We start from the raw sequence: 19,637 nt of genomic DNA, 5'->3' as shown, positions 1-19,637 counted from the left end.
GTTGATGTTATTTTCTCAAGGGTTCTGTATGATTTCTTCCTTTGTTTATTGAATGGCGCCTGTGTACCTCGTCACTTCTACCTTTTTCAGAAGACACAGTCTGTTATCGCAGCCCCTTTGATAATCAGTCGCATTGTTTGACTGTCCCCAGACCCTCCCTACCTCTAAAACTCTTGATTACAAGGAATGATAGTATTAATAAAAGAGAGAATAATAACCGTTTGAATTGTAACAAACTGCCTCTCTTGGCCACGCTAATCTTAGTTGTGGCATTGTTTCATGTACTGGGAGCCCACAGGCCAGCTAATAACTCAGCCCCCTCCAAGTGTTTTTTTCTCTGTGGCTGGCTGGCTGGCTAGATAATAGCACCGTGTCCATCAAGGACATCCTGTGTTTGTCTCAAGGAGAATGGGGGGCTCTCGATGGGAAACAGTTCAATCTGACCTGGAAATCTGTGTCCTCTATCAACTGTGACTTTGCAATACACTAATTTGGTACATATGCAGATGTAGATGTAGTTATTCCTATACAAATCAATGATATATGAATAGCTAACATGGATTTTGTCATGTAATTTGCAAACAAAACCCAATCTAGTGGCATCTCTGGTTCTGTTTCTGATCTCTTCACAGTTACATTCACCCTGTACTCACACTCCTCTAAAACATTGTATTATTCGTCATTGGACGATAAGGATATGACCTAAGCTACAAACTCTTTCCTGCCTTTTTGATGGCATCAGCCCATAATTGATCAATATCCCAAGATGAAAAGTTTTCACAAGGCCCCATGTACAAACTTCTCATATCAGAGTATCTTAGCTGTGATACTCCCAGTGATCCAAAGACAATACCACCTCTAATTCAGTCTCATGACGGCATCTCCCGCTCCCCCTCCACCCGTTCTCAGACTGCGAATAAACACATTGAGACAGAGTGTCTGTCCCTGTGTCTCTCCCGTCCCGTATTCACTAAAAAAGGAAGGATGTAAGCTGTTTTTGGCAAATAAACTCCTACATAACCGGCCTCCTTTGTTCACAAGCTTCTAGGCGAGGGGAAGCGGCTATCAGTTGGGGGTATCTCAAACTATATTGTACAGCTCCAATCAGGGCTCTTGAATGCCTCATTTAGCCATTCTGCCGGCCTGTAACAGTAGCTTCGGCAGGAGAAGGCAGCAGAGAGATAGAGGTAGAGAACAAAGCACTGGCTGAAGCTGGAGGTGAGGTTATATGGAAAGGGGGGCACTGGAGGAATGGTACAAGAGCATTTGTGAATGTGTTATAGGTCATGAGGTGACTCGCCTTTAGCACAAACAGTAAGGCTAACCTCTGATATACTACTTCCGCTCTCTGTCTCTTTCCCTCGCTCCCTGTTTTTTCTGACATTGTGCTTTTGTTTTCAGTGCTTCCTTTTCTCTTTTAGCACACACACACACACACACACACACATATGAAATGAAAGTGTGATTACAGTATGTGATTATAGAACTGCTGCATTAAGTTTGTCATAAATCAAAATCAAGCTTGTCAAAAATAAAAAATGGCATCTCCTGATTCTCATAAAAACATTTGATCTCACCTGTTCCTCTTCATGCTCTTCCTCCTTAGATGTCAGCAATGGAGAACATGACAGAGAAGCTGGAGAGCTTTGGTGCTCTAAAACTGGACACGCCGCCCAATTCACTGCAACACTCGGCCCATCCACTGTTCAACTTCCGCTCGCCACCACCCTCCCTCTCAGACGCTATCCTCCGCAAGGGCAAGGAGCGTTACGCCTGCAGGTTAGTGCCCTGTGCTGTTATTTCTGTTGTTGATCAGATGTTTACAGATGTGAAACTGCCATATGGTGCATAAAATGTTTGCAGTGATAATAAAATACGTGTTTGGTTTTATGCTACTCAACCATTCTTACTTTCTTTCACTTCTTTTTCGCTTTGCCTTTCTGGTCATTCTCCCCTCCAGGTACTGTGGGAAAATCTTCCCTCGCTCGGCAAACCTCACCAGACACCTGCGGACACACACAGGGGAACAACCCTACAGGTATTCTGTTCTATTTTAGCTCAGCGTTGTCTTTAATCTTTGTGAAAGGCTCTATGCTTTTCGTTTTTCAAAATCTCCAGGGATTTATCTGTGTTCTATACGAATTACCAGATTGGTATGGGGGACTAGCACTGGCCTTGTTAAGTGGATCAGGTATCTGCCAGACATGAGGAATTTATACAGCTGTAAATTTTCTTTCTTCATCAATGTCCTTCAGTGTGTCAGTAAGATTTAGTCACTGTCAAAGTGAGTTTCAGAATTTTTAGTTCCACACAAGATCTGATTTTGGGGGAAGTTTTGTTAACTGACTCTGCTCTCACTCGTTTGAGTTGTCTTCCCATTATTCTCTTCTATATGATTACAGAAAGATTTTTCTAAGTTGTGCACCTCATTAAACAAATGTGCTCCTTTTTTACAAATGAGTTGAGCCTTAAGGAGGGTCTTTCACACCTCAGCAGGTGGATAATAGAATCACCATGAACTGCCGTCATGTCTGGTTGAAGGACAGTCCCTGCTCACTATGCCGCTGCTGCCCTTGTAACCCGCGTTCGCATGCTTCTGTTCTCTTTCGGCAGGTGTAAATACTGTGACCGCTCATTCAGCATCTCATCCAATCTTCAACGCCACGTTCGCAACATCCATAACAAGGAGAAACCATTCAAGTGTCACTTGTGCAACCGCTGCTTCGGTCAGCAAACCAACCTCGACCGCCATCTCAAGAAACACGAGCATGAGAACATTCCTGGTCAGTTTGTAACACCTACAGTGTGACTCAGTTTTCTTGTTTTCTTTGAGACAAGTGAGGCTGTATTTCGTGTTATGTTAATGGGATCAATAATGAATGGCTCACATGACCCTGTTGGAAAATCTTCACCTCAGTAAATGTTGAGCTTGGTGCTGTGAAGGATTTAAAGTGGAGCACTTAATTAAAGAATTCACACTTGCTTTTCCTATTGTGTTGCCAAAAACAGCCTTTAATCTCCAGCATGGAAGAATGCCACTGAATATGGATGGAACACAAACTTAACTTGAATGATTGTGTATTTAAAAGCAGACATCCAAGAGATCTATGCTTCTCAATTTAAAATCGCACCCACACACAATGAAGCAAGGTCATACATGTCTCCACCTCATGCTGCTATCGTTTCCCCAGTGCTGAATGCTCTTTTGAACTGTTGTGACACCAGCAACATACAAACTAAATCCCTCAAATGTCAAAGGATGCCAGTGTTTGATGAAGTGAGTATGTTAATATAGAGGTCATTTATAAACAAGTTCGTTGTGGCAGAGTGACCAGATGTTTCCTGATGCATCCTTGATTTGGACACTGAACACTGACTCCTAATTCTGAGTCAAATTAATGTCAGCAATAGCATCTGCTAAATTTATTCAATGAAAAGTGCAAGAACACAGACCAAGAAAACACTGCTTGGCTCCCACTGGCATAAAAGTACATTTGGAGTATTTCATATTTCATTCAAAATGTTATATGCTCTCAGCATCAACCTCAATTTAAACACAAACTATACAGAATATCCAACTATTCTTATATTTTGTGAATCACACTATCCTTTCCCCTTAAATACCAATGTGATTCATCCAGGAGAAAGCAGGAATAAAACATGAAGGGAAAATATTTATCTAAACTTTTAAATAGAACCTAAAAATGAGTTCTGAAGTAAAGTTTGAGTTTTACTAGACATTGGCCGACAGTAGAAGACTGTGGTTGAACTGGGCATCGCCTGCGTGTGAGTGTGCCTGAGTGTTCAGCTGCCAGTGAAGACAATGTGTGAGCTGTCACGTGAGCGAAACAACAGGATGAGCGCTAACGAGACAGCCTCCGATATTCTAAAAGTCAAACATGGCTTTTAGGAAAAAAGCAAGACAATTCAGTTCCTATGGGATAGAGTCACATCCTCCTCCTATAATTTTAGTGTTCCAGGATGAAAGAACAGATAAAATGTTCAATCTGATTTTCACAAACACGCACATCTGTCCCAGCAAATTAGCCTCAGTTAGCAGTGATACAGTGACTGTGGTATTTCCTTTTATACTTTCCAAAAGGGAGTTATGTGAAAGCATACGGCAAAATTGCAAGAATACAAATTCTATAAAAACCTTTCTGTCAAAACGCAACAAAGCTTTGAAACAAAGCTGTGTTTATCTTCTGCACAAAATTCCATGAACATTATCTTATTTTTCAAAATATGTTCAACCCAGTTTCAAGTTCGAACCAAAAAAAATGCAGTTTCAAGTTATTGATACATTATTAAAATGTGAATAATGTGCATCCTAACCCTCAACATATTTAGTATTTTGATAAACTCATCTATTATGTATGTCTGATGATCATCAAACTAATCATGCGTGTGTGATTGATTGTGTGTGTTTGTGTGGGACTGGTATGCATGTCCATGTGTGTTTATGTGTGTGGATGTGTGTGTCTGCACGCTTTTCCCAACAGTGAGCCAACAGTCCGGGATGCTTTCCAACCTAGGAACCACCATCTCCTCCCCAAACTCCGAGCCAGACAATCATGCACTTTTAGATGAGAAGGAGGACTCATACTTCTCAGAAATCCGCAACTTCATTTCCAACAGTGAGATGAACCAGGCCTCCAGCTCCACGGATAAGAGGTAACAAGAAAACTCGCTCGCACGGATCCACATTTGTATTAAGATTTTTGCAAAGACGTTCGGTGATTACATTTGATCCGTGAGCTTAACCTTCCACTCTTCATGCCAGGCTCTAATTCTTACTTCAGCCTCATCCTGAGTCTAACTGTAATCCTAACTCTAAAGCAAAAAGAACTGGTAAAATGGTAAAATGTCCTCTTTTTGAAGGTCTTATCAGGACATGCAGTCCCGAGAGAAATGGAGAAACACGTTCTTCTTCCTTCTCCCTGTACACAACAACATGCCATACATGTTAGTACTTGGTGCACAGTGCTCTCTAATGGCTTGGATTTGTATGGCAACAGTCAGCAACACCATACTACAAGCTGACAGTGGCTGTAGTTGGACTTAACTAACAGTTAAATAAAGTTAATAAAGCTAAAATAAAACTGTTTTTTAAAGATGTAAAACTTTTTGGATTTGGTTTTGGTTTTCTAAGATCTTTCAGTAGATGTTTTGGCAACATCCACAACGTCAGCTCCGTGCCTCAAGTCCTGGAATGCTCTCAGTGTCAGTAGCTCAGTGAGACGCTTCAGAGTTTTCAGGCAAGAGGAAGGTATTGGAAAAGAGAGAGACGATGAAATGGTTTTCTCTTTCAGTCAGTGGTTTGCCTCTTTTCTCGACTCCACACACTCTTCATCTCTCTCTCTCTCTCATTCTCGATGTGAATTCCTTTCTGGTAGTCTCACTTTCTGTCTGTCTCTTCTCCCATCATCCCCCCTTTCTCTTGTCAACACACATTATAGCCAGCAGACCCAGTGGCAATTTAGCCCCTCTGCCATCTGGGATCAATACTGAGTCTCATCCACAACAAGCCGGCCTGACATTTTAATATCTGTAATTCAGACAAAGTATTATGCTTTCTGTCCTCCCACCAGACAGCCCACTGTTTATTCTCCCGCTGAGTGACTGAAGTCAAACGCTGAGCGCAAACGCACATTCATGGATGACTATCTGTAATCGCTCTTAACCGCCCTCGCAACATCAGTTCTTCCCCTTTTTTCAGCATCATAGCCAGTCAAAATAACAGTGCCTGGTAGCTCTCGTTTTCACATGAAAACTCTGTTTGACCAGTTTCCAAGCTGGAGATGTTGTAGATGCTGAGGCAGCAAACAAAAAAGTCAGGGGGTTTAGATGTGCACAGATATTTCCAACATTACAGTGTTGGAGGACTGAGAAGTATCTGTGTCCTTGGGTCCACAATCCAGGTCGTAATTCGGGCTGGCCACAGCTCGAACTCTACGTTTTGGCTAAAACTACAGTTGGAGCTGCTTCCTCGTCTGGGACTGGGCTACAAAGGCTGGCAGTTTGGACCCCGAGGGGGACTCAGATTGAGGCATTTATCTAGGAGATCCACTGATGATGGAGCTCTTCCCCCATCCACCCCCTATATCCATACCCCCAGCCCACTAACACAAACACCCCACTGACGTGTTTAGACTAAATGACAAAACCCAGGGCCCCCTATGTCAGAGCTACGCTTCTTTCTTCGAACACAGGCATGGACTTTTTCCCCGCCAACCAGCTCTGCAATTTGATTATGGTGATATTTAATCTAGATTGAAAGAGGAGAACTTTTTTTCCCCCCACAAAGTCCCCCTACCCGTATTTACCCACCCACTGTGTGTGACCCAATCCTGTCCCTGTGCACCCCTTCCCAGAGGTAATCCTGTCTGGTTTGATAAATGTCCACTGTGTGGCAAAAAATGGAAAGGGTAAATTTGCTGTCCCAGAGGAAATGATATCATGAGCCATGACATCGTGGTCTGGGGGTGATGGAGGGAGGGGGGGGGCGGGTGCTGGCTGGAAAATGTACAGATGGCAGGTCGTAATGGTGGTGTGCTGATAGCCTGTTTGCAGATCAGCCATCGTCTTCCTTCAGTCACACAAAGTATGTTCCACCATTACAGGGCGTAGAAGAACCCGTCTGAAGCGGGCCGTCTCCCGCTCTGTTTCTGAGAAGCTTGCCAATTAATCACACGTGGGCCTTTTGAAAAGAGCTGCGGGCAGTCTGTCAGCACCCGTGTTGTTTGTGTGGACACCAGAGTTCGATTGTGCGTGCTGTCAACAGATTATTTATGTTTCTCTCCCTGCTTGTGATGAGTTGTGTCTTTTTGATAGTCAGGAAATTGTTACCGCTACTCACAGCACAAACTGAAATAAGGCCTTCTCACACTTTGAGAATCTTCGGTAAAGAGTAAAAAGAGCATTCAGCAATTTAATTTTGCAAATAAGGTTGGTGTGCTCATGATAGACAGTTTATAAAAATCTTTTTAAAACCAATGCCATAGAAACAGAAATATGCTCCCTTTTAAAACCTCTGCACAAACCCCATGATTAAGATTCGTACTTTGTCCTTAGACTCCCTGATTGGCTTGACAGACACCTCACACTTACATCTATTTCTTTTGAAAGAAATAGAGCTAAGAAGCTTTCACAATTTTAGAACCTTTTCATTTTTACTTTTCTGACATTATTGGAGAATTGAAGAACACGCGGCACCGCAGAGAAGATGAGCATAACTTCACATGAGCTGTACATGCTTGTTTCTTTTACTGAAATATCACTAATACGGCAGGAAAGAGGCAGTGGTTTCACAAACAGTTGGCAACATTAGTAACACTTCCTCTCTACTTTGACCTCTGATCCCTCTGCAGATCAGAGCAGGCTGAGGAGGAGCGCCCACCCAGCCACAGTTTGTCCAACTCGAAGCTAGCGCTCCAGGGGCTGGAGGAGGAGGAAGAGGAAGTGGAGGGCGACGATGAGGAGGAGGAGGAAGGCAGCCTGACTGAGAAGTCTCACGACGAGGCGCCTGAGTCCCCGTCTCCCGTCACAACAGGAGTGTATGAGGAGGACGAGGAGGAGGAAGAGACGGAAGCGGCTCCATTAGCTATGAGCTACGAACACACTCGCAGGTACTCATCATGTTAACTACACAGAAAACCACACGAGTCAGTTCATGGATGCTCTTTATCTAAATGTAGACTCAACAACCACAGCAAAGGTAGCACAGACAATATATTATCAAGGTGTAACAGTACACAGGAATCAGTATATACCTCCGGTATAGTTCTGTTTTTATTACACAATGGTTTACTGAATAAACTATGGACAAATAATTATCTGTCTGTCAATACTGCTACAACAAAAATAGAATAAAATACATACAGATTTTTTTTTTTTTTTTTTTTTAGATTTTTTAGCATTTAGAAAATTAAGTGTACTTGAACAACATCCAACCCTTCATGGGAGGAAACTCAGTTTTAGATTAATTTCTACATACAAAAAAAGTTCCACATGTGCAGTGGTTAAAACAGCACTGCATTCGTTCAGTGCGCATGTGAACCAAGCCGAAAGACCCATACCGAAAATTTCCAGTGGTAATATGTGTATCTTTACACCCCAATCATGTAATGTGTTTTTTAAACAAACAGTTTCTTCCATTAACAGTTTTTTCCATTATAACTAACGTGGATACTAAACAACACTACATTCTGAGAAGGAAACATGGACTGAGACCCAAAACTCAAAGTCAAATGTTTCAGTTTAGCTAATGTGGGGTCAGCTTCTTCTCCTACTCTTCTCTCCTTTTCCTTCTCCTGTCCTTTTAATAATTATGCCACTCCTTTTCTCTTCTCTTCATGTTTTCTTACACCTAAACTTCCTCTTAATTTTCCTTCCCCACACCATTGGATTAATTCTTCATCTGTCCTGTCCCTATGTCTATCTTTACATTAATTTACCCATCCCTCCGTCCGCCAACCAACCTATCCATACTGCCCTATTTCTGCCATCCATCCATCCATCCATCTTTCCATCCATCCATCCGTCTTTCCATCCATCCATCCCTCGGTGTGCAGGTGTATAGAGGAGGAGGGCTCTCTCTTGGACCTGGAGGGTCTACCGAGCTTTCCCAAGAGCCTGGAGGTGTTGCGTAAAGCCGCCAGTGATGAGCAACCCTTTGATGTTAAAGACATATTTAACACTTCGCTAGAGTCGGAGGCATTGAAAGAGACATTGTACAGGCAGGCTAAAACCCAGGTATGTGACTGGCTTTTGGATGTCCACTTAAAGAGGGAGGGACAGAGAAGACATGTCCTCATAAGACAGGAGGAGGAATGCAAAATAAGGGGAGTGGATCCTGTCAGGTGTTCTGGTGCTCCATAAAAGAAAGGGATGTTAATCCAGTTAACACTTTCTGAAACTGTAGTTAAAATGCACCCTTGTCCTGCCCCCTTCACATCTTTTCCTCTCTCTTGACCTACTAACAAATTACCTGTACCTGTGTGCTCCTGTCTTTGTAGTCTAATGAAACATAATTACAAGGTATGCTGTCAAGAAGTTAAGGTATAATTACAGTTTATTACAGCGTGAGATCTGGGAACGTGGCAGCATCGCTGCAAAGATGTCCAATGGAACTAGAAATACAAGTGGACAGACAGTCTCACTATTATCAATAGAAATGATGGCCAAAGCTACAAAAATAAGACCTGTAATAAACCAAATTTTTCCATTAATTTCTTGACAGGTGATTAGACAAAGAGAAATGTTATTAAAAAAATGAGAAACAGTGCTCTTGTTAAAAGTCACCTGTCTTCTCCCACAGGCTTATGCAATGATGCTGTCTCTCTCAGAAAACAACCCTTTGCACGCGCCCTCCCAGAACTCTCTGGACGCTTGGCTGAGCATGGGAGGTGGACCGTCTGAGACGAGCAGCTTTCACCCACTCAACCACATCTAGACACGACAGAGAAAGAGGGGGGGGGGGTGGAGTAAGAGGAACATTAGTAATGCAAACGGATAGGAGAAGGAGACTGAGCGGACATGAATAGTGTGAAGACATGGAGGCTGGAGAAGAATTCGGTGTCACGTACATTTAAGAAAGAATATGTTTTTGTGGACATGTGTGTCCATTTGTGTGTGTGTGTGTGTGTGTGTGCGAGTGTGTGAGCGAGATAGTGAGTGAGTGAAAGAGAGAGAGGAGGGAGAGAGAGATTGTCCCTAGGTGAGGCGTCTCGCAAGACTCTGTCAAAGAGAAAGCACTGCTAAGCTCCTGTTGATGTGAAGGACATGATGAATGCTTCTCAACAGCATTGAAACTCTGCATTACTCTGATCCTCCCCAAGTCCACAAGGCTCACCCCAGCACCACAGAGACCCTACGTAAGGCTCTCATAAAGACACTTAATGACTAGTATGTCTCTAAAGTCTGTGTACACCGCCTACTACAAGCACTGCAGCATCAGCACTGCATTAGCACTGCATGTCCACAAGGTGGTGCTGTTTCACTAGGAACATAGTGGGCGCGTGCACTGTTGGCTCCAGGTTTCTCCCATCAATCATGGGCGACTCATGTTTCAGTTATAACTGCAGAATCAACTATAGCACCACACTAAATGTTACTTGAGGAAATAGCAGTTCCCCTACACTGTTGATTTCTGAATGATTACATGGAGAATGATGTTCATTGTTCAAATGTGCACAGCAACTGGTGATTTTAATGAGCTATCTGGGAGACTAGCCATTGTAATCGATTACCCAATTTGATCATGCTGAAAATAATTGAAATCATACTCAAAAATGAGGAAAGTCTTTCTCTGCTTGTTTATTTCATCGTCATTTGTTAATTTTATTTACGTTCTTTCCTCTTAGATACCACAGTATTGTTTCTTTGTAGGCACCACAGTGCTAAATTGTTAATATAATTATTTTAGAGAAGGACCAAAATTGTATGATATTGTCATATGATGTACAAAATAACCTAGATGTTCATAGCAAGAGTGGTATGTGCCAAATAACCCATAGAAAATGTTTTGTTTTCTGACAATCATTTCATTTCCAAGGGGCTTGCCTTTGCTGTCATAGTTTTTTTTTTTTTTTTTTTTTTCTTATTACGCTCTTATAAATTTGATTTCAGAAGTGTGTGTATGTATTTATTTTTGGTTGTTTTGTCATGACTGGAGGAGTGAAAATGAAAAAAAGAAGTCATTTTATCCCTCTTTTCTTGTTGCTGAAGGAATGAACGCCTATCAGGACGCGAGGGAGATTCTGAATCTCTGGTTTTGATGCGTTAGTGTGCCAAAATGGAGAAAAAAAACCCCATGAAATTAATTGTTTTTATTTATAGTGAAAGATAGCTGTAGTTAGTTTTAGGTCCTATTTGGCATTGTAACGCCCTGCAGTGTTTAGTTGTTTTTTTTTTCTTATTTCAGTTCGACCATTTTACCCAGTATGCTGAGTGTGTCTTGTTCAAATTTGTTCAAATGTTATTGGGCGGGGTTGTGCTGGAGGGTGGGGCGGTCAGATATGGGCAACTTTCACTATGAATGTCAGAAAAGGGCATTACGTTGTCACTATCAAATTGGACTAATTTCTACCACATGAAGCTCCCTTTTCTCTCTGTTTTTTCAGTTGATACATGTAGTGTAACCGATGAATATTGTTTTTAAAATTAGTTGTCCTATATTACATGGTCCAAAAGTCTAAAAACACACAGTCAAATCTACATGAACATCTGGTCTTCGCTGCATTGGAGTGACAAAAGCACTGGTCATGCAAGAAGTAAGGAAAGGACTCATTAAAGCCAAAAAAAAAAGAGAGTTAACTAAACCACAGATAGTGTTAAAATCATATTTCTGCTGGTCGGTCCTTCCAACACATGTAAAAATGTCTACTTGATTCTGGACGGGGAGAACAGAAACATTTGATTATGAGTTTAACTTGATATTCCCTGTTCTTCTTGTGAGATCATACTGAAAACTCATTCCATGTGGTCTGCAAGGTAGCTGTGCCATGGAGGGCATGAGTCATTTACTGTAGATAACTGTAGATAGCTGCAGGAGGCGGGGGGGGTGAGCATTGTTGATCATTGTTGCCTTGATCCTCCCTGCGTACTGGGACTTTGAGAACTAGGCCTGACGCTGTATTTTCAAAGTAGTGCTTAAACCATATGGGTCCAAGCCATAAATTGATCAGGCTTAGGTCTCTAGAACTTAGCACACACATACATTTTGAGACTAGTCTCACTTTCAGTAGATGAGCAACTCGTGCTCGACATGGAGAGATAAGAAAAATCTGAAACAGAAGCACTGTAATTTTTCTTCACCACAGCAGGTGGTAGTGTGATGCCAGGACTGATGCATCATCTCATTTTTCTAAAGACAGAAGTCTTTTTTTTTAAATAATTCTACTGAATGAGATTTCATTCATGGTAAACGTATTGTTTTCCAACTCGTGGTTATAAAATGTAAAGACTTGGGTTGCTAAGTTTTTAGGTTGACTATATGTAGTAATTCATGTCATGGACTACTGTAATAAGTACGCGCTGTGTAAAGCAAAGGAATTGAAGGCATTGAAGTATTCCATTTTGCCAACTTCAGAAAGTATTCTGGCAGATGGTCACTGAAATATGTTTCAGCATAATAGAACATGGTTGCTGTTTTCCCCCCACTGTTACAGGAGAAAGTAAAAATATACATATTGTTTCTTTTTATCTGTATAGTATTTTAAAGAATGAAAAACATTGATGCATTTGTCTGAAGAAAAAAAATCATTGAAAAATATGGGTTTAAATGGATGGTGCTTGTTTTGTTTGAATCTGAGTTGTATATCGCCTCTGTTATGTTTATTGAAAACAAACAAAAAAAAGATATTGTGCATGACGTGTTTAGCGGTCATAATGATGTCCATTTGTGAAATGTGTATCGAATCAAAAAATGAGAAAAAAAAGAGAAGAAAAAAATAAATCCGTAGATGCACTTATTGTACATGTGGTTAGGTTAGTAGGTTTGACTTCAAGTTCTTGACTGCCTTACAGGTGGCTCTGAAAGACATAGAAAAGACTTGTGGGACAAGACATAATGAAAAACAATAAAGGATTGTAGAATAATATTGAACAATTCTGAAATTGCAGTTCTTTTGATGCTTGTGATTATTGAAGATGTACTTTAGAGAAATTTCCTTGAAAAGATATGACTCTGATGTTAATTCTGTAGAATAGCAATGTATACCAAATGTAATCTTTCCAATGCTATGAAGAATTTATACATGAAATTGATATGCAATAAAACCTGTGTGCTTTTTAAATGAGATGCCCGCTTGTATATTTATGAGCTATGAGACTGAAAGACAACACATCATGTGTAGTGCCTCCAAGGTTATAATTTATCATTTAGGGCCGGATAAAGCTATTAGTCAAGGTGATAAAGTCACTTATCAAGCAAAATTAGACAGTGGCGTCATTGTCTGGTCAAATAATGAATGAACATGTAAGCTATTTAACCTCCATAACTACACAGAGCCACAGTGGGACAAAGACTGACAGTGTATTTGACAGATCATTTAAGTCATGGTGGTGATCAGGTCAATATCCATGTTTGACTGGGCTTGATGCTGCAGGGGTAAATTAGTTCAACCCCCCCTTTCATTTTTCATAATCGTATTTTGTCGCACACACAAATTACAATTTATGTTTGGCTAGTGGGTCTAACCATTCTTCAAAAAATACTTTTACAGTTATGTGGTTTTCTGTTAAAAATAAGAGATCAATATTTCACGTGTTAACGTATAAAATCTACATACTGTAGTCATATGTTTATGCTTTTATTTAAATGATTACTTGTAAGTAATGTTGAGAAATATTTCAGTGTTCCAACATTTTTTACGAAAACCTCTTGTAACAAAGCAGTTGCTGCTTCCTGTTGAGACTACTTCCCTCACTTCTTTATATAGTGCTGTACCTTCGTTCTCTCTCCGTAAGTGCCTCATCTCCACCCTCTGTTCAGCCAACGAGGCGCTCGTCTCCCTCAGCACAGCATGGATGTCTTGTGTACAGGTCTGCTGGGCTGAGTTGTGAAGAGAGAGAGATCAGCAACACAGGTAAAACATCTTCATCTCCATCCTCAGCAGCAGTCTATGTAGTTGTACTTTGTAGCATCTGTGTTAATCCCAGCCTTACATAGTGTCTTCAGTTAATCAATCATTACCAGACATCATTATCAGAAACATGTGCAGGAGATCTGTTTGATAACACTTGTTACTAGGAGCATAATATCTGGAAACGGCACTGAAAACACAGCACAAACACATAAATTATTTACCTGCGTGTTGGATTGAAGCTCCCAGTCCTCAAGCAGTTGGTTCACCAAATTCAAAAAGTGTGTTTTAACATCTATTCTCACTGGTGTGTATGCCTGAAATCTCACTGTGCCATTTAAGAAATTGCAAACACATTTTAATTAATACAACATGGATTATCAAAAGTTCAAATCATTGTTTAAAATCACCTCATGGCTGCCAACACTGGCAGGTTGTGAGAAAGACATTACGCTGTAGATATAAATGTCATCCTCACCCTTAACGAGAGGTTTCAGGGCAGAGATGAGAAGTTGAACACACAGACGCACACCAAAGGTTGACCTTCAGCTTGGCTGAGCTTGTTCTTCAGCTGAGGAATACATGAGAAGATGAAAATGAAGATGTCATTCATCAGTCACACCACAAAGACACCTTCATGTGAAGCAAACCTACATCACTCTTGGCCCCCTTAACATCACCGCCAGACTGAAGCATCAACAACACATACATTAATTATCAGAATTATACTGATTATTAATATTAATTACATATATCTGCTTGTATGCCCATTCCTGTGCGTAAGTCTACAAATCACTGTGCGTATGTGAGTGGTCAAACTACTAACACTCAAGTGGGAAACAAAAATGCTCGTCCCTACCTGTTCCCACATTAATGGCATAGATGTAACAATCAAATCGCCAATGTAAAGCGTCTTGAGATAACGCTGTTATGAATTGGCGCTATATAAATAATGATGGATGGATGGATGGATGGATGGATGGATGGATGGATGGATGGATGGATGGATGGATGGATGTAGTGACCTCCCTCAGGCTGTTGGTTGACTGAGATAAGAAAGCAAAGTTAGACGTGTAATAAACAACAGTTTTTTCTGACTGTGTTGATTGAGCTCATAATGTCATCATCATATGTGGTGACAGCAATTTCAAATTTGAATGTGAATAAACAGACGGAAGGAAACATCACAGTAACATTATAGTTATAAAGGTAAAGACCAAAGTACAACTACTGTGTTGATTGAATAACATGGCCATTGTAATCGGATTGAGATTCTATTGTTATTAAATCATAATTACTCAGTGAACATAAAAAAGTACAATTCATGTTTAAGTAGTAGGTATATTGGGCAAATCTTCACTCTCTTATTCCCTGGCAGATACGTTTATTTTGTTTCCAGCTAATAAGACAATAGTTTATTTTAAAACAAAACTAACCACGAGTTCAAAGAAAGTCCACAGACAGTACTGCAATGATATGTGCACATTTTTATTCAAATATAATATAAAAAGTACAGAATATTTTGATATATACAGATTATTGTTTCTTTCGTGTATAATGTAAATACTGCAGATCAATCTTTAATTTGTAGGTACAGTACTCTTGTGTGTAAAGATACTTAACAACATTTTTTTAAATATAATAAAAGCATATTTCCACAACTGCCTCATGAATTGTCTTATTAGGTATTAATTAAATTAAATGTTTTAAAAAATCTGCATATATTCTCTCACTGTCTATAATTTATGATAATGCAGATCTGATGAAAAACTCATGACTTATTTTATTAAAAAGATTATTATTGTTGTTGTTGTCAATCAACTTCTATCCTATAGTTCAAACAAGGGAAAAGGAAAAAGAAATGACACTTATCTATCATACAGCTGAAGAAAAGGGGCTGTTTCCTGCTCACATGGGGAAAAGCAGATGGCCACTAAAGGTACTGGGGTGAGTTGAATCATCATATATCCACGAGCCCTTCCACAAACGCAAAAACACAACATCTCCGACCTCTAGGAGAAGTGTGACGCCATTAGCAGAACTCTCAAAATGGGACGGCTGAAACTCATATGCCATGACAATCTGCTCTCCGTTCTTGACCAACGTAGCACATAAAAAATATGAAGCATGTCCATGTGCACCTAGGTAGAACGCAAAGTGGTAGGCTCCTCTCACTGGTGCAATGAAAAAACCTGTGGGACATTTAAGTAGAAAATCAACTGCTGCAACATCTGCCAACCAGGGTGAAGTCAACACTGCAGAAAAGTGAACTTTACTGCCACAGTCTGTGAGTTCAAGTACCTGTGTTTGGGTTGTAGGCATTTCCAATGTTTGTGACAACGTGACTGAAGACCAGAGGAGTGTGTGTGTTAAATGGTCCAACACTCCCTGAACCTGAAGACAACAGAGACGCTGAGAAAGCCACCTGTTTGACTGAGAGAGAGAGAGAGAGAGAGAGAGACATAAACTTACTGTGGATACAACAATCTGACCAAACTGTTCAGTGTTTTTGTGCTATCTGCCATTTAGGTATGTTTTTGAATGATGCAAATACTGAAACTCTTCAATCACTAAATTGCTAGTTTAGTTTTGAGTCTTACCTTCTCCATCTCTCCTCAGAGCCTCCACCTGGTTCTCTGTGACATTTGATCTGGCTTTCAAGGCGTTCAGCTCTGCTACTTGTGCTGGAAAAAAGTGGCATTGTGACAAATTTGTCTCTGATGAAAACGATGTTCATCACCGTCTCCATCAAGGTTTGTGTTGGCCATTAATCATTAACATCATTATGTTAGAAAAAGCATAATATAATTGTGTTTCCTATAGTTCAGTTTCGCTAACCAGTATGTTGTATGAAATTTCATGCAGCATGTTTCCTGAAACAAGGTTTTATTTTCCTAACTTCTTCGGAGATTTCCAACTTCATTAGATTATAAAAGCCACGATGCTCTCCACAAAATACCTTGATGCTGTTGCTTTAGTGTGTTCATCTCAGTCTTCTGCAACTCCAGTTTAGATGTTTGCACTTCAAGAATATAAAAAAAAATGTATATAAAAACTATGCAACAACTGCACAAACATTTATTGTTCTTGCTCTTAAGTTGTACAATTGACACAGCATTGTTTGTGATGTCTCACCATACATGATCAGAACCCCAACACGGTACCTTGAAGCTCTTGCTTTAGCTTGTCCACTTCAGTCCTCTGCAATTCCAGTTTAGCTGCCTGTGCTTGGATAAATATATAAATACCTGTATGTTAGTTTTTATTTTCTACACCATCAGTTTTCTTGGAGGTTGCTCCAATACAACTGAGTAATAGAAAATAGTCAATAGTTGATCTAACAAACAACACAAAAAAAAATTTTTTAAATTGAGTTACTTTTTTAGCCAAGCATGTCTCTAGGGACGGTCATGCTGGGTATTCACCTCTTACTGTGATAATAAAATATCTAGTCAACTATTGGATGGATGACAGTTTGTACACACATGTGGTGTCCAGATGAGAAGTCCTCATGACTTTACTGCCACCAGCAGGACAGTTTTAATTCAGTGAAACGCTGCTGTGACAACGTTTTGATAGATCACAATGATAAACATCAATGTTCCACACAGAATAATTTGTCATAACTTTGCTGATCTTCTGACATTTTATCTGCTGCAAAATTTCAAATAACACCACAGTGAGGATGATTTGCGGTTTAAAAGTGTCTTTCCAACTAAAATGTCTAGTCGACTAGTCGATGATTGTCTGAAACTTTGAATAGACATTCATGTTCTCTTCAAAATTAATTGGAAGAACTTCTGTGATCCTTTCTCATCAGGTCAGCACATTAATAAGAGCACCACTTTGGTTTACAACCAAAACTAGATATTCCCATCAGCCTCAGCTGTAATCTCCGTTAGTGCTAATTAGTATATGTTAGCATGCTAATAAGCCAAAATTGTGTTAGTACTCTCCTTCATTTGTGTGTTTAGTTGTATGATATTATAACACAGTAAATTGGAAATAACATTGAGGGTCATGTTCTCTGTTAAATAGAGTTAAAAAGCATAAAGAAGCATGGTGTTGTTATTGTCATTAACCTGAAAGACTGTGTGTGACAGTAGTCTGTGTTGAGAAGAATATTTAACGTTCCATACAGACTCATATTCATCATTAGCTCTAAGTAATCCTGCAGATTATTTCCTTTTACAAAAACCTCTTGTAACAAAGCAGTTGCTGTTTCCTGTTGAGACCACTTCCCTCACTTCTTTATATAGTGCTGTACCTTCGTTCTCTCTCTGTAAGTGCCTCATCTCCACCCTCTGTTCAGCCAACGAGGCGCTCATCTCCCACAGCATGGATGTCTTGTGTGCAGGTCTGCTGGGGGTCAGAGCCGTTGGTTGGTTCTCTTCTCCGGGGTTCAGTTTGCTTTCCGTGTGAAATAATCTCGTTGTCAGACTGTGTTTGAAGCTGAGCTGCGGAGGGAGAGCAGATCAGCAGCAACAGAGGGAAAAACATCTTTGTCTCCATTGTCAAAGCAGCAGTCTATGTAGTTCTACTTTGTAGCGTCTGTGTTAATCCCAGCCTTACATAGTGTCTTCTGCTCATCAATCATTACCAGGCATCATTATCAGAAACATGTGCAGGAGATCTGTTCGATAACACTTGTTACTAGGAGCATATCATCTGGGAAACAACACTGAAAACACTGCAAACATAAAGGATCTAGTAGGTGTATGTTGGAAATTAGCTCCTGTTTTAATATTTACCAAAGTTCAAAGTGTTTTTTTTAGCTATTCTCAATGCTGTCTGTGTCTAGAAAATCTCACTGTGGCATTTTAATAGTTGCAAATACATTTTTATTAGAAAACAAGTTTTAAATGTGGATTATCAAAGGTTTAAATCGTTGTTTAAAAATCACCTCATGGCTGGAGATATAAATGTGATCCTCACTGAAATTTAGGAGAAGTTTCACACTGATCAACTAGACATAAAAACGAAGAGTACAAAAAAGGAAGAGTACACAAAAAATGATCATGCCGCCCTGTTCAAACATTAATGACTGATGTGGTGACCTCCTTCGGGCTGAGATAAGATGTCAGATGTGTAATAAATAACAGTTTTTGCCTCTTTACTTCCTCAATAAATCCAGGAAGATAATAAACCCTGGCTGCTGAAGAGCAACAACGAAATGGTACAAAAACATCCACAGCAGGCAGCAGCAGTCATACGTGCAGTTAATGTGATCTTCAACACAGCCTCGTTTTTCTCATCATCAACAATCTCTCCCAAAACAACAGACAAGTGCTGAGTTATAAAGTAATAATGTGACAAAGTGCAGAGCTTCTAACCTGAAAATGGATCGGTGACTCTGTTGATTGAGCTCATAATCTCATCGATGCCTGAGACAACAGCCATTTTAAATTTGAATGTAAAAGCAAATAAAAAAAATCTCAGATTAAACAGAACATTACAGATTTTAAATTTTTAAGAAATTAAATGAGTAAAACTGTACATGCACACAATGATACTGTCACGCTGTCTTACAACACAGACGAATAGTAAGTCAGTGCATAATGTCTGTATGCAACCACATCTCATCGCCACTGAAATCTTTTTACCAATGGAACCAAATAATTTTCAATTATTAATTGTGGTGCAACCAATCTTGCACCACAACCTCTCTAACAGTTTGTAGCAGGCCAACAGGAGGCTCCACTAGAGGGAACCGTTATGCCAGTCTAGCAGCTGGGTTCTTTGCCACTCAGTATTGAAGTGTAATATTGATAAGTGGCTACAGGACACTCAGAACTGCAGTCACTGTGCCAGGACACATTGATTATGTTGACCAGCATCAACATCATATGTGCGGTTGGAAAATTCTTATATTGATGAAGGATTTGGTTTTGATGATGTGTGATTCGATGATGGTTTGTATTAATTTAAACTGCATCGTCACTGTTGAAACAGCAATGAAATAAAGACAAATGACATGGTGGTCAGAACAAAGAGCATGCTGCATGTTTTCATTCTAAAATAAGCTTTTCAGGATGAGGTGCAGGTTGGAGA

The 19,637-nt window shown here is 40.1% G+C and overlaps 2 protein-coding genes across 6 annotated transcripts in view; one reads left to right on the top strand and one right to left on the bottom strand.

Moving 5' to 3' along the window:
* The window catches only part of prdm16 (PR domain containing 16), a 172,648-nt gene extending 163,230 nt beyond the window's left edge, over positions 1–9,418 (top strand). For 4 of the 5 annotated variants that reach the window (XM_070839879.1, XM_070839878.1, XM_070839876.1 and 1 more), the window contains 5 exons: positions 1,607–1,779; positions 1,961–2,038; positions 2,614–2,783; positions 4,503–4,674; positions 7,371–7,713. In XM_070839879.1, coding sequence (XP_070695980.1) covers positions 1,607–1,779; positions 1,961–2,038; positions 2,614–2,783; positions 4,503–4,674; positions 7,371–7,644 — 867 coding nt within the window. In that variant the 3' untranslated portion in view covers positions 7,645–7,713. Of the gene's footprint in view, positions 1–1,606; positions 1,780–1,960; positions 2,039–2,613; positions 2,784–4,502; positions 4,675–7,370; positions 7,714–9,319 lie in introns of those variants that run through there. The other variant, XM_070839877.1, reaches the window with a different exon arrangement.
* A 6,051-nt stretch (positions 9,419–15,469) lies between these two features.
* Positions 15,470–17,955, bottom strand: LOC139210234 (complement C1q-like protein 2). Its single transcript, XM_070840242.1, has 6 exons — positions 17,854–17,955; positions 16,751–16,813; positions 16,546–16,608; positions 16,187–16,270; positions 15,888–16,019; positions 15,470–15,778 (listed from the first exon to the last, which is right to left on the bottom strand). Exons 1-6 carry the CDS (start codon positions 17,924–17,926, stop codon positions 15,495–15,497), a joined length of 699 nt encoding a protein of 232 aa, XP_070696343.1. The 5' UTR covers positions 17,927–17,955; the 3' UTR covers positions 15,470–15,494.
* Positions 17,956–19,637: the final 1,682 nt, after the last annotated feature.

This window comes from Pempheris klunzingeri, chromosome 11 (assembly GCF_042242105.1).
Source record: "Pempheris klunzingeri isolate RE-2024b chromosome 11, fPemKlu1.hap1, whole genome shotgun sequence".
Classification (NCBI taxonomy): domain Eukaryota; kingdom Metazoa; phylum Chordata; class Actinopteri; order Acropomatiformes; family Pempheridae; genus Pempheris; species Pempheris klunzingeri.
This window is presented reverse-complemented; position numbering and strand designations above follow the sequence as displayed.

Excerpts from the sequence above, each read along its gene's own strand:
- LOC139210234 (XM_070840242.1), bottom strand. The coding sequence starts at position 17,926 with ATGCTGTGGGAGATGAGCGCCTCGTTGGCTGAACAGAGGGTGGAGATG. Across the intron at positions 16,814-17,853 it reads CTTACAGAGAGAGAACGAAG|CACAGGCAGCTAAACTGGAA; the intron begins GTACAGCACTAT and ends TATTTATCCAAG. Across the intron at positions 15,779-15,887 it reads TGCCTACAACCCAAACACAG|GTTTTTTCATTGCACCAGTG; the intron begins GTACTTGAACTC and ends AATGTCCCACAG.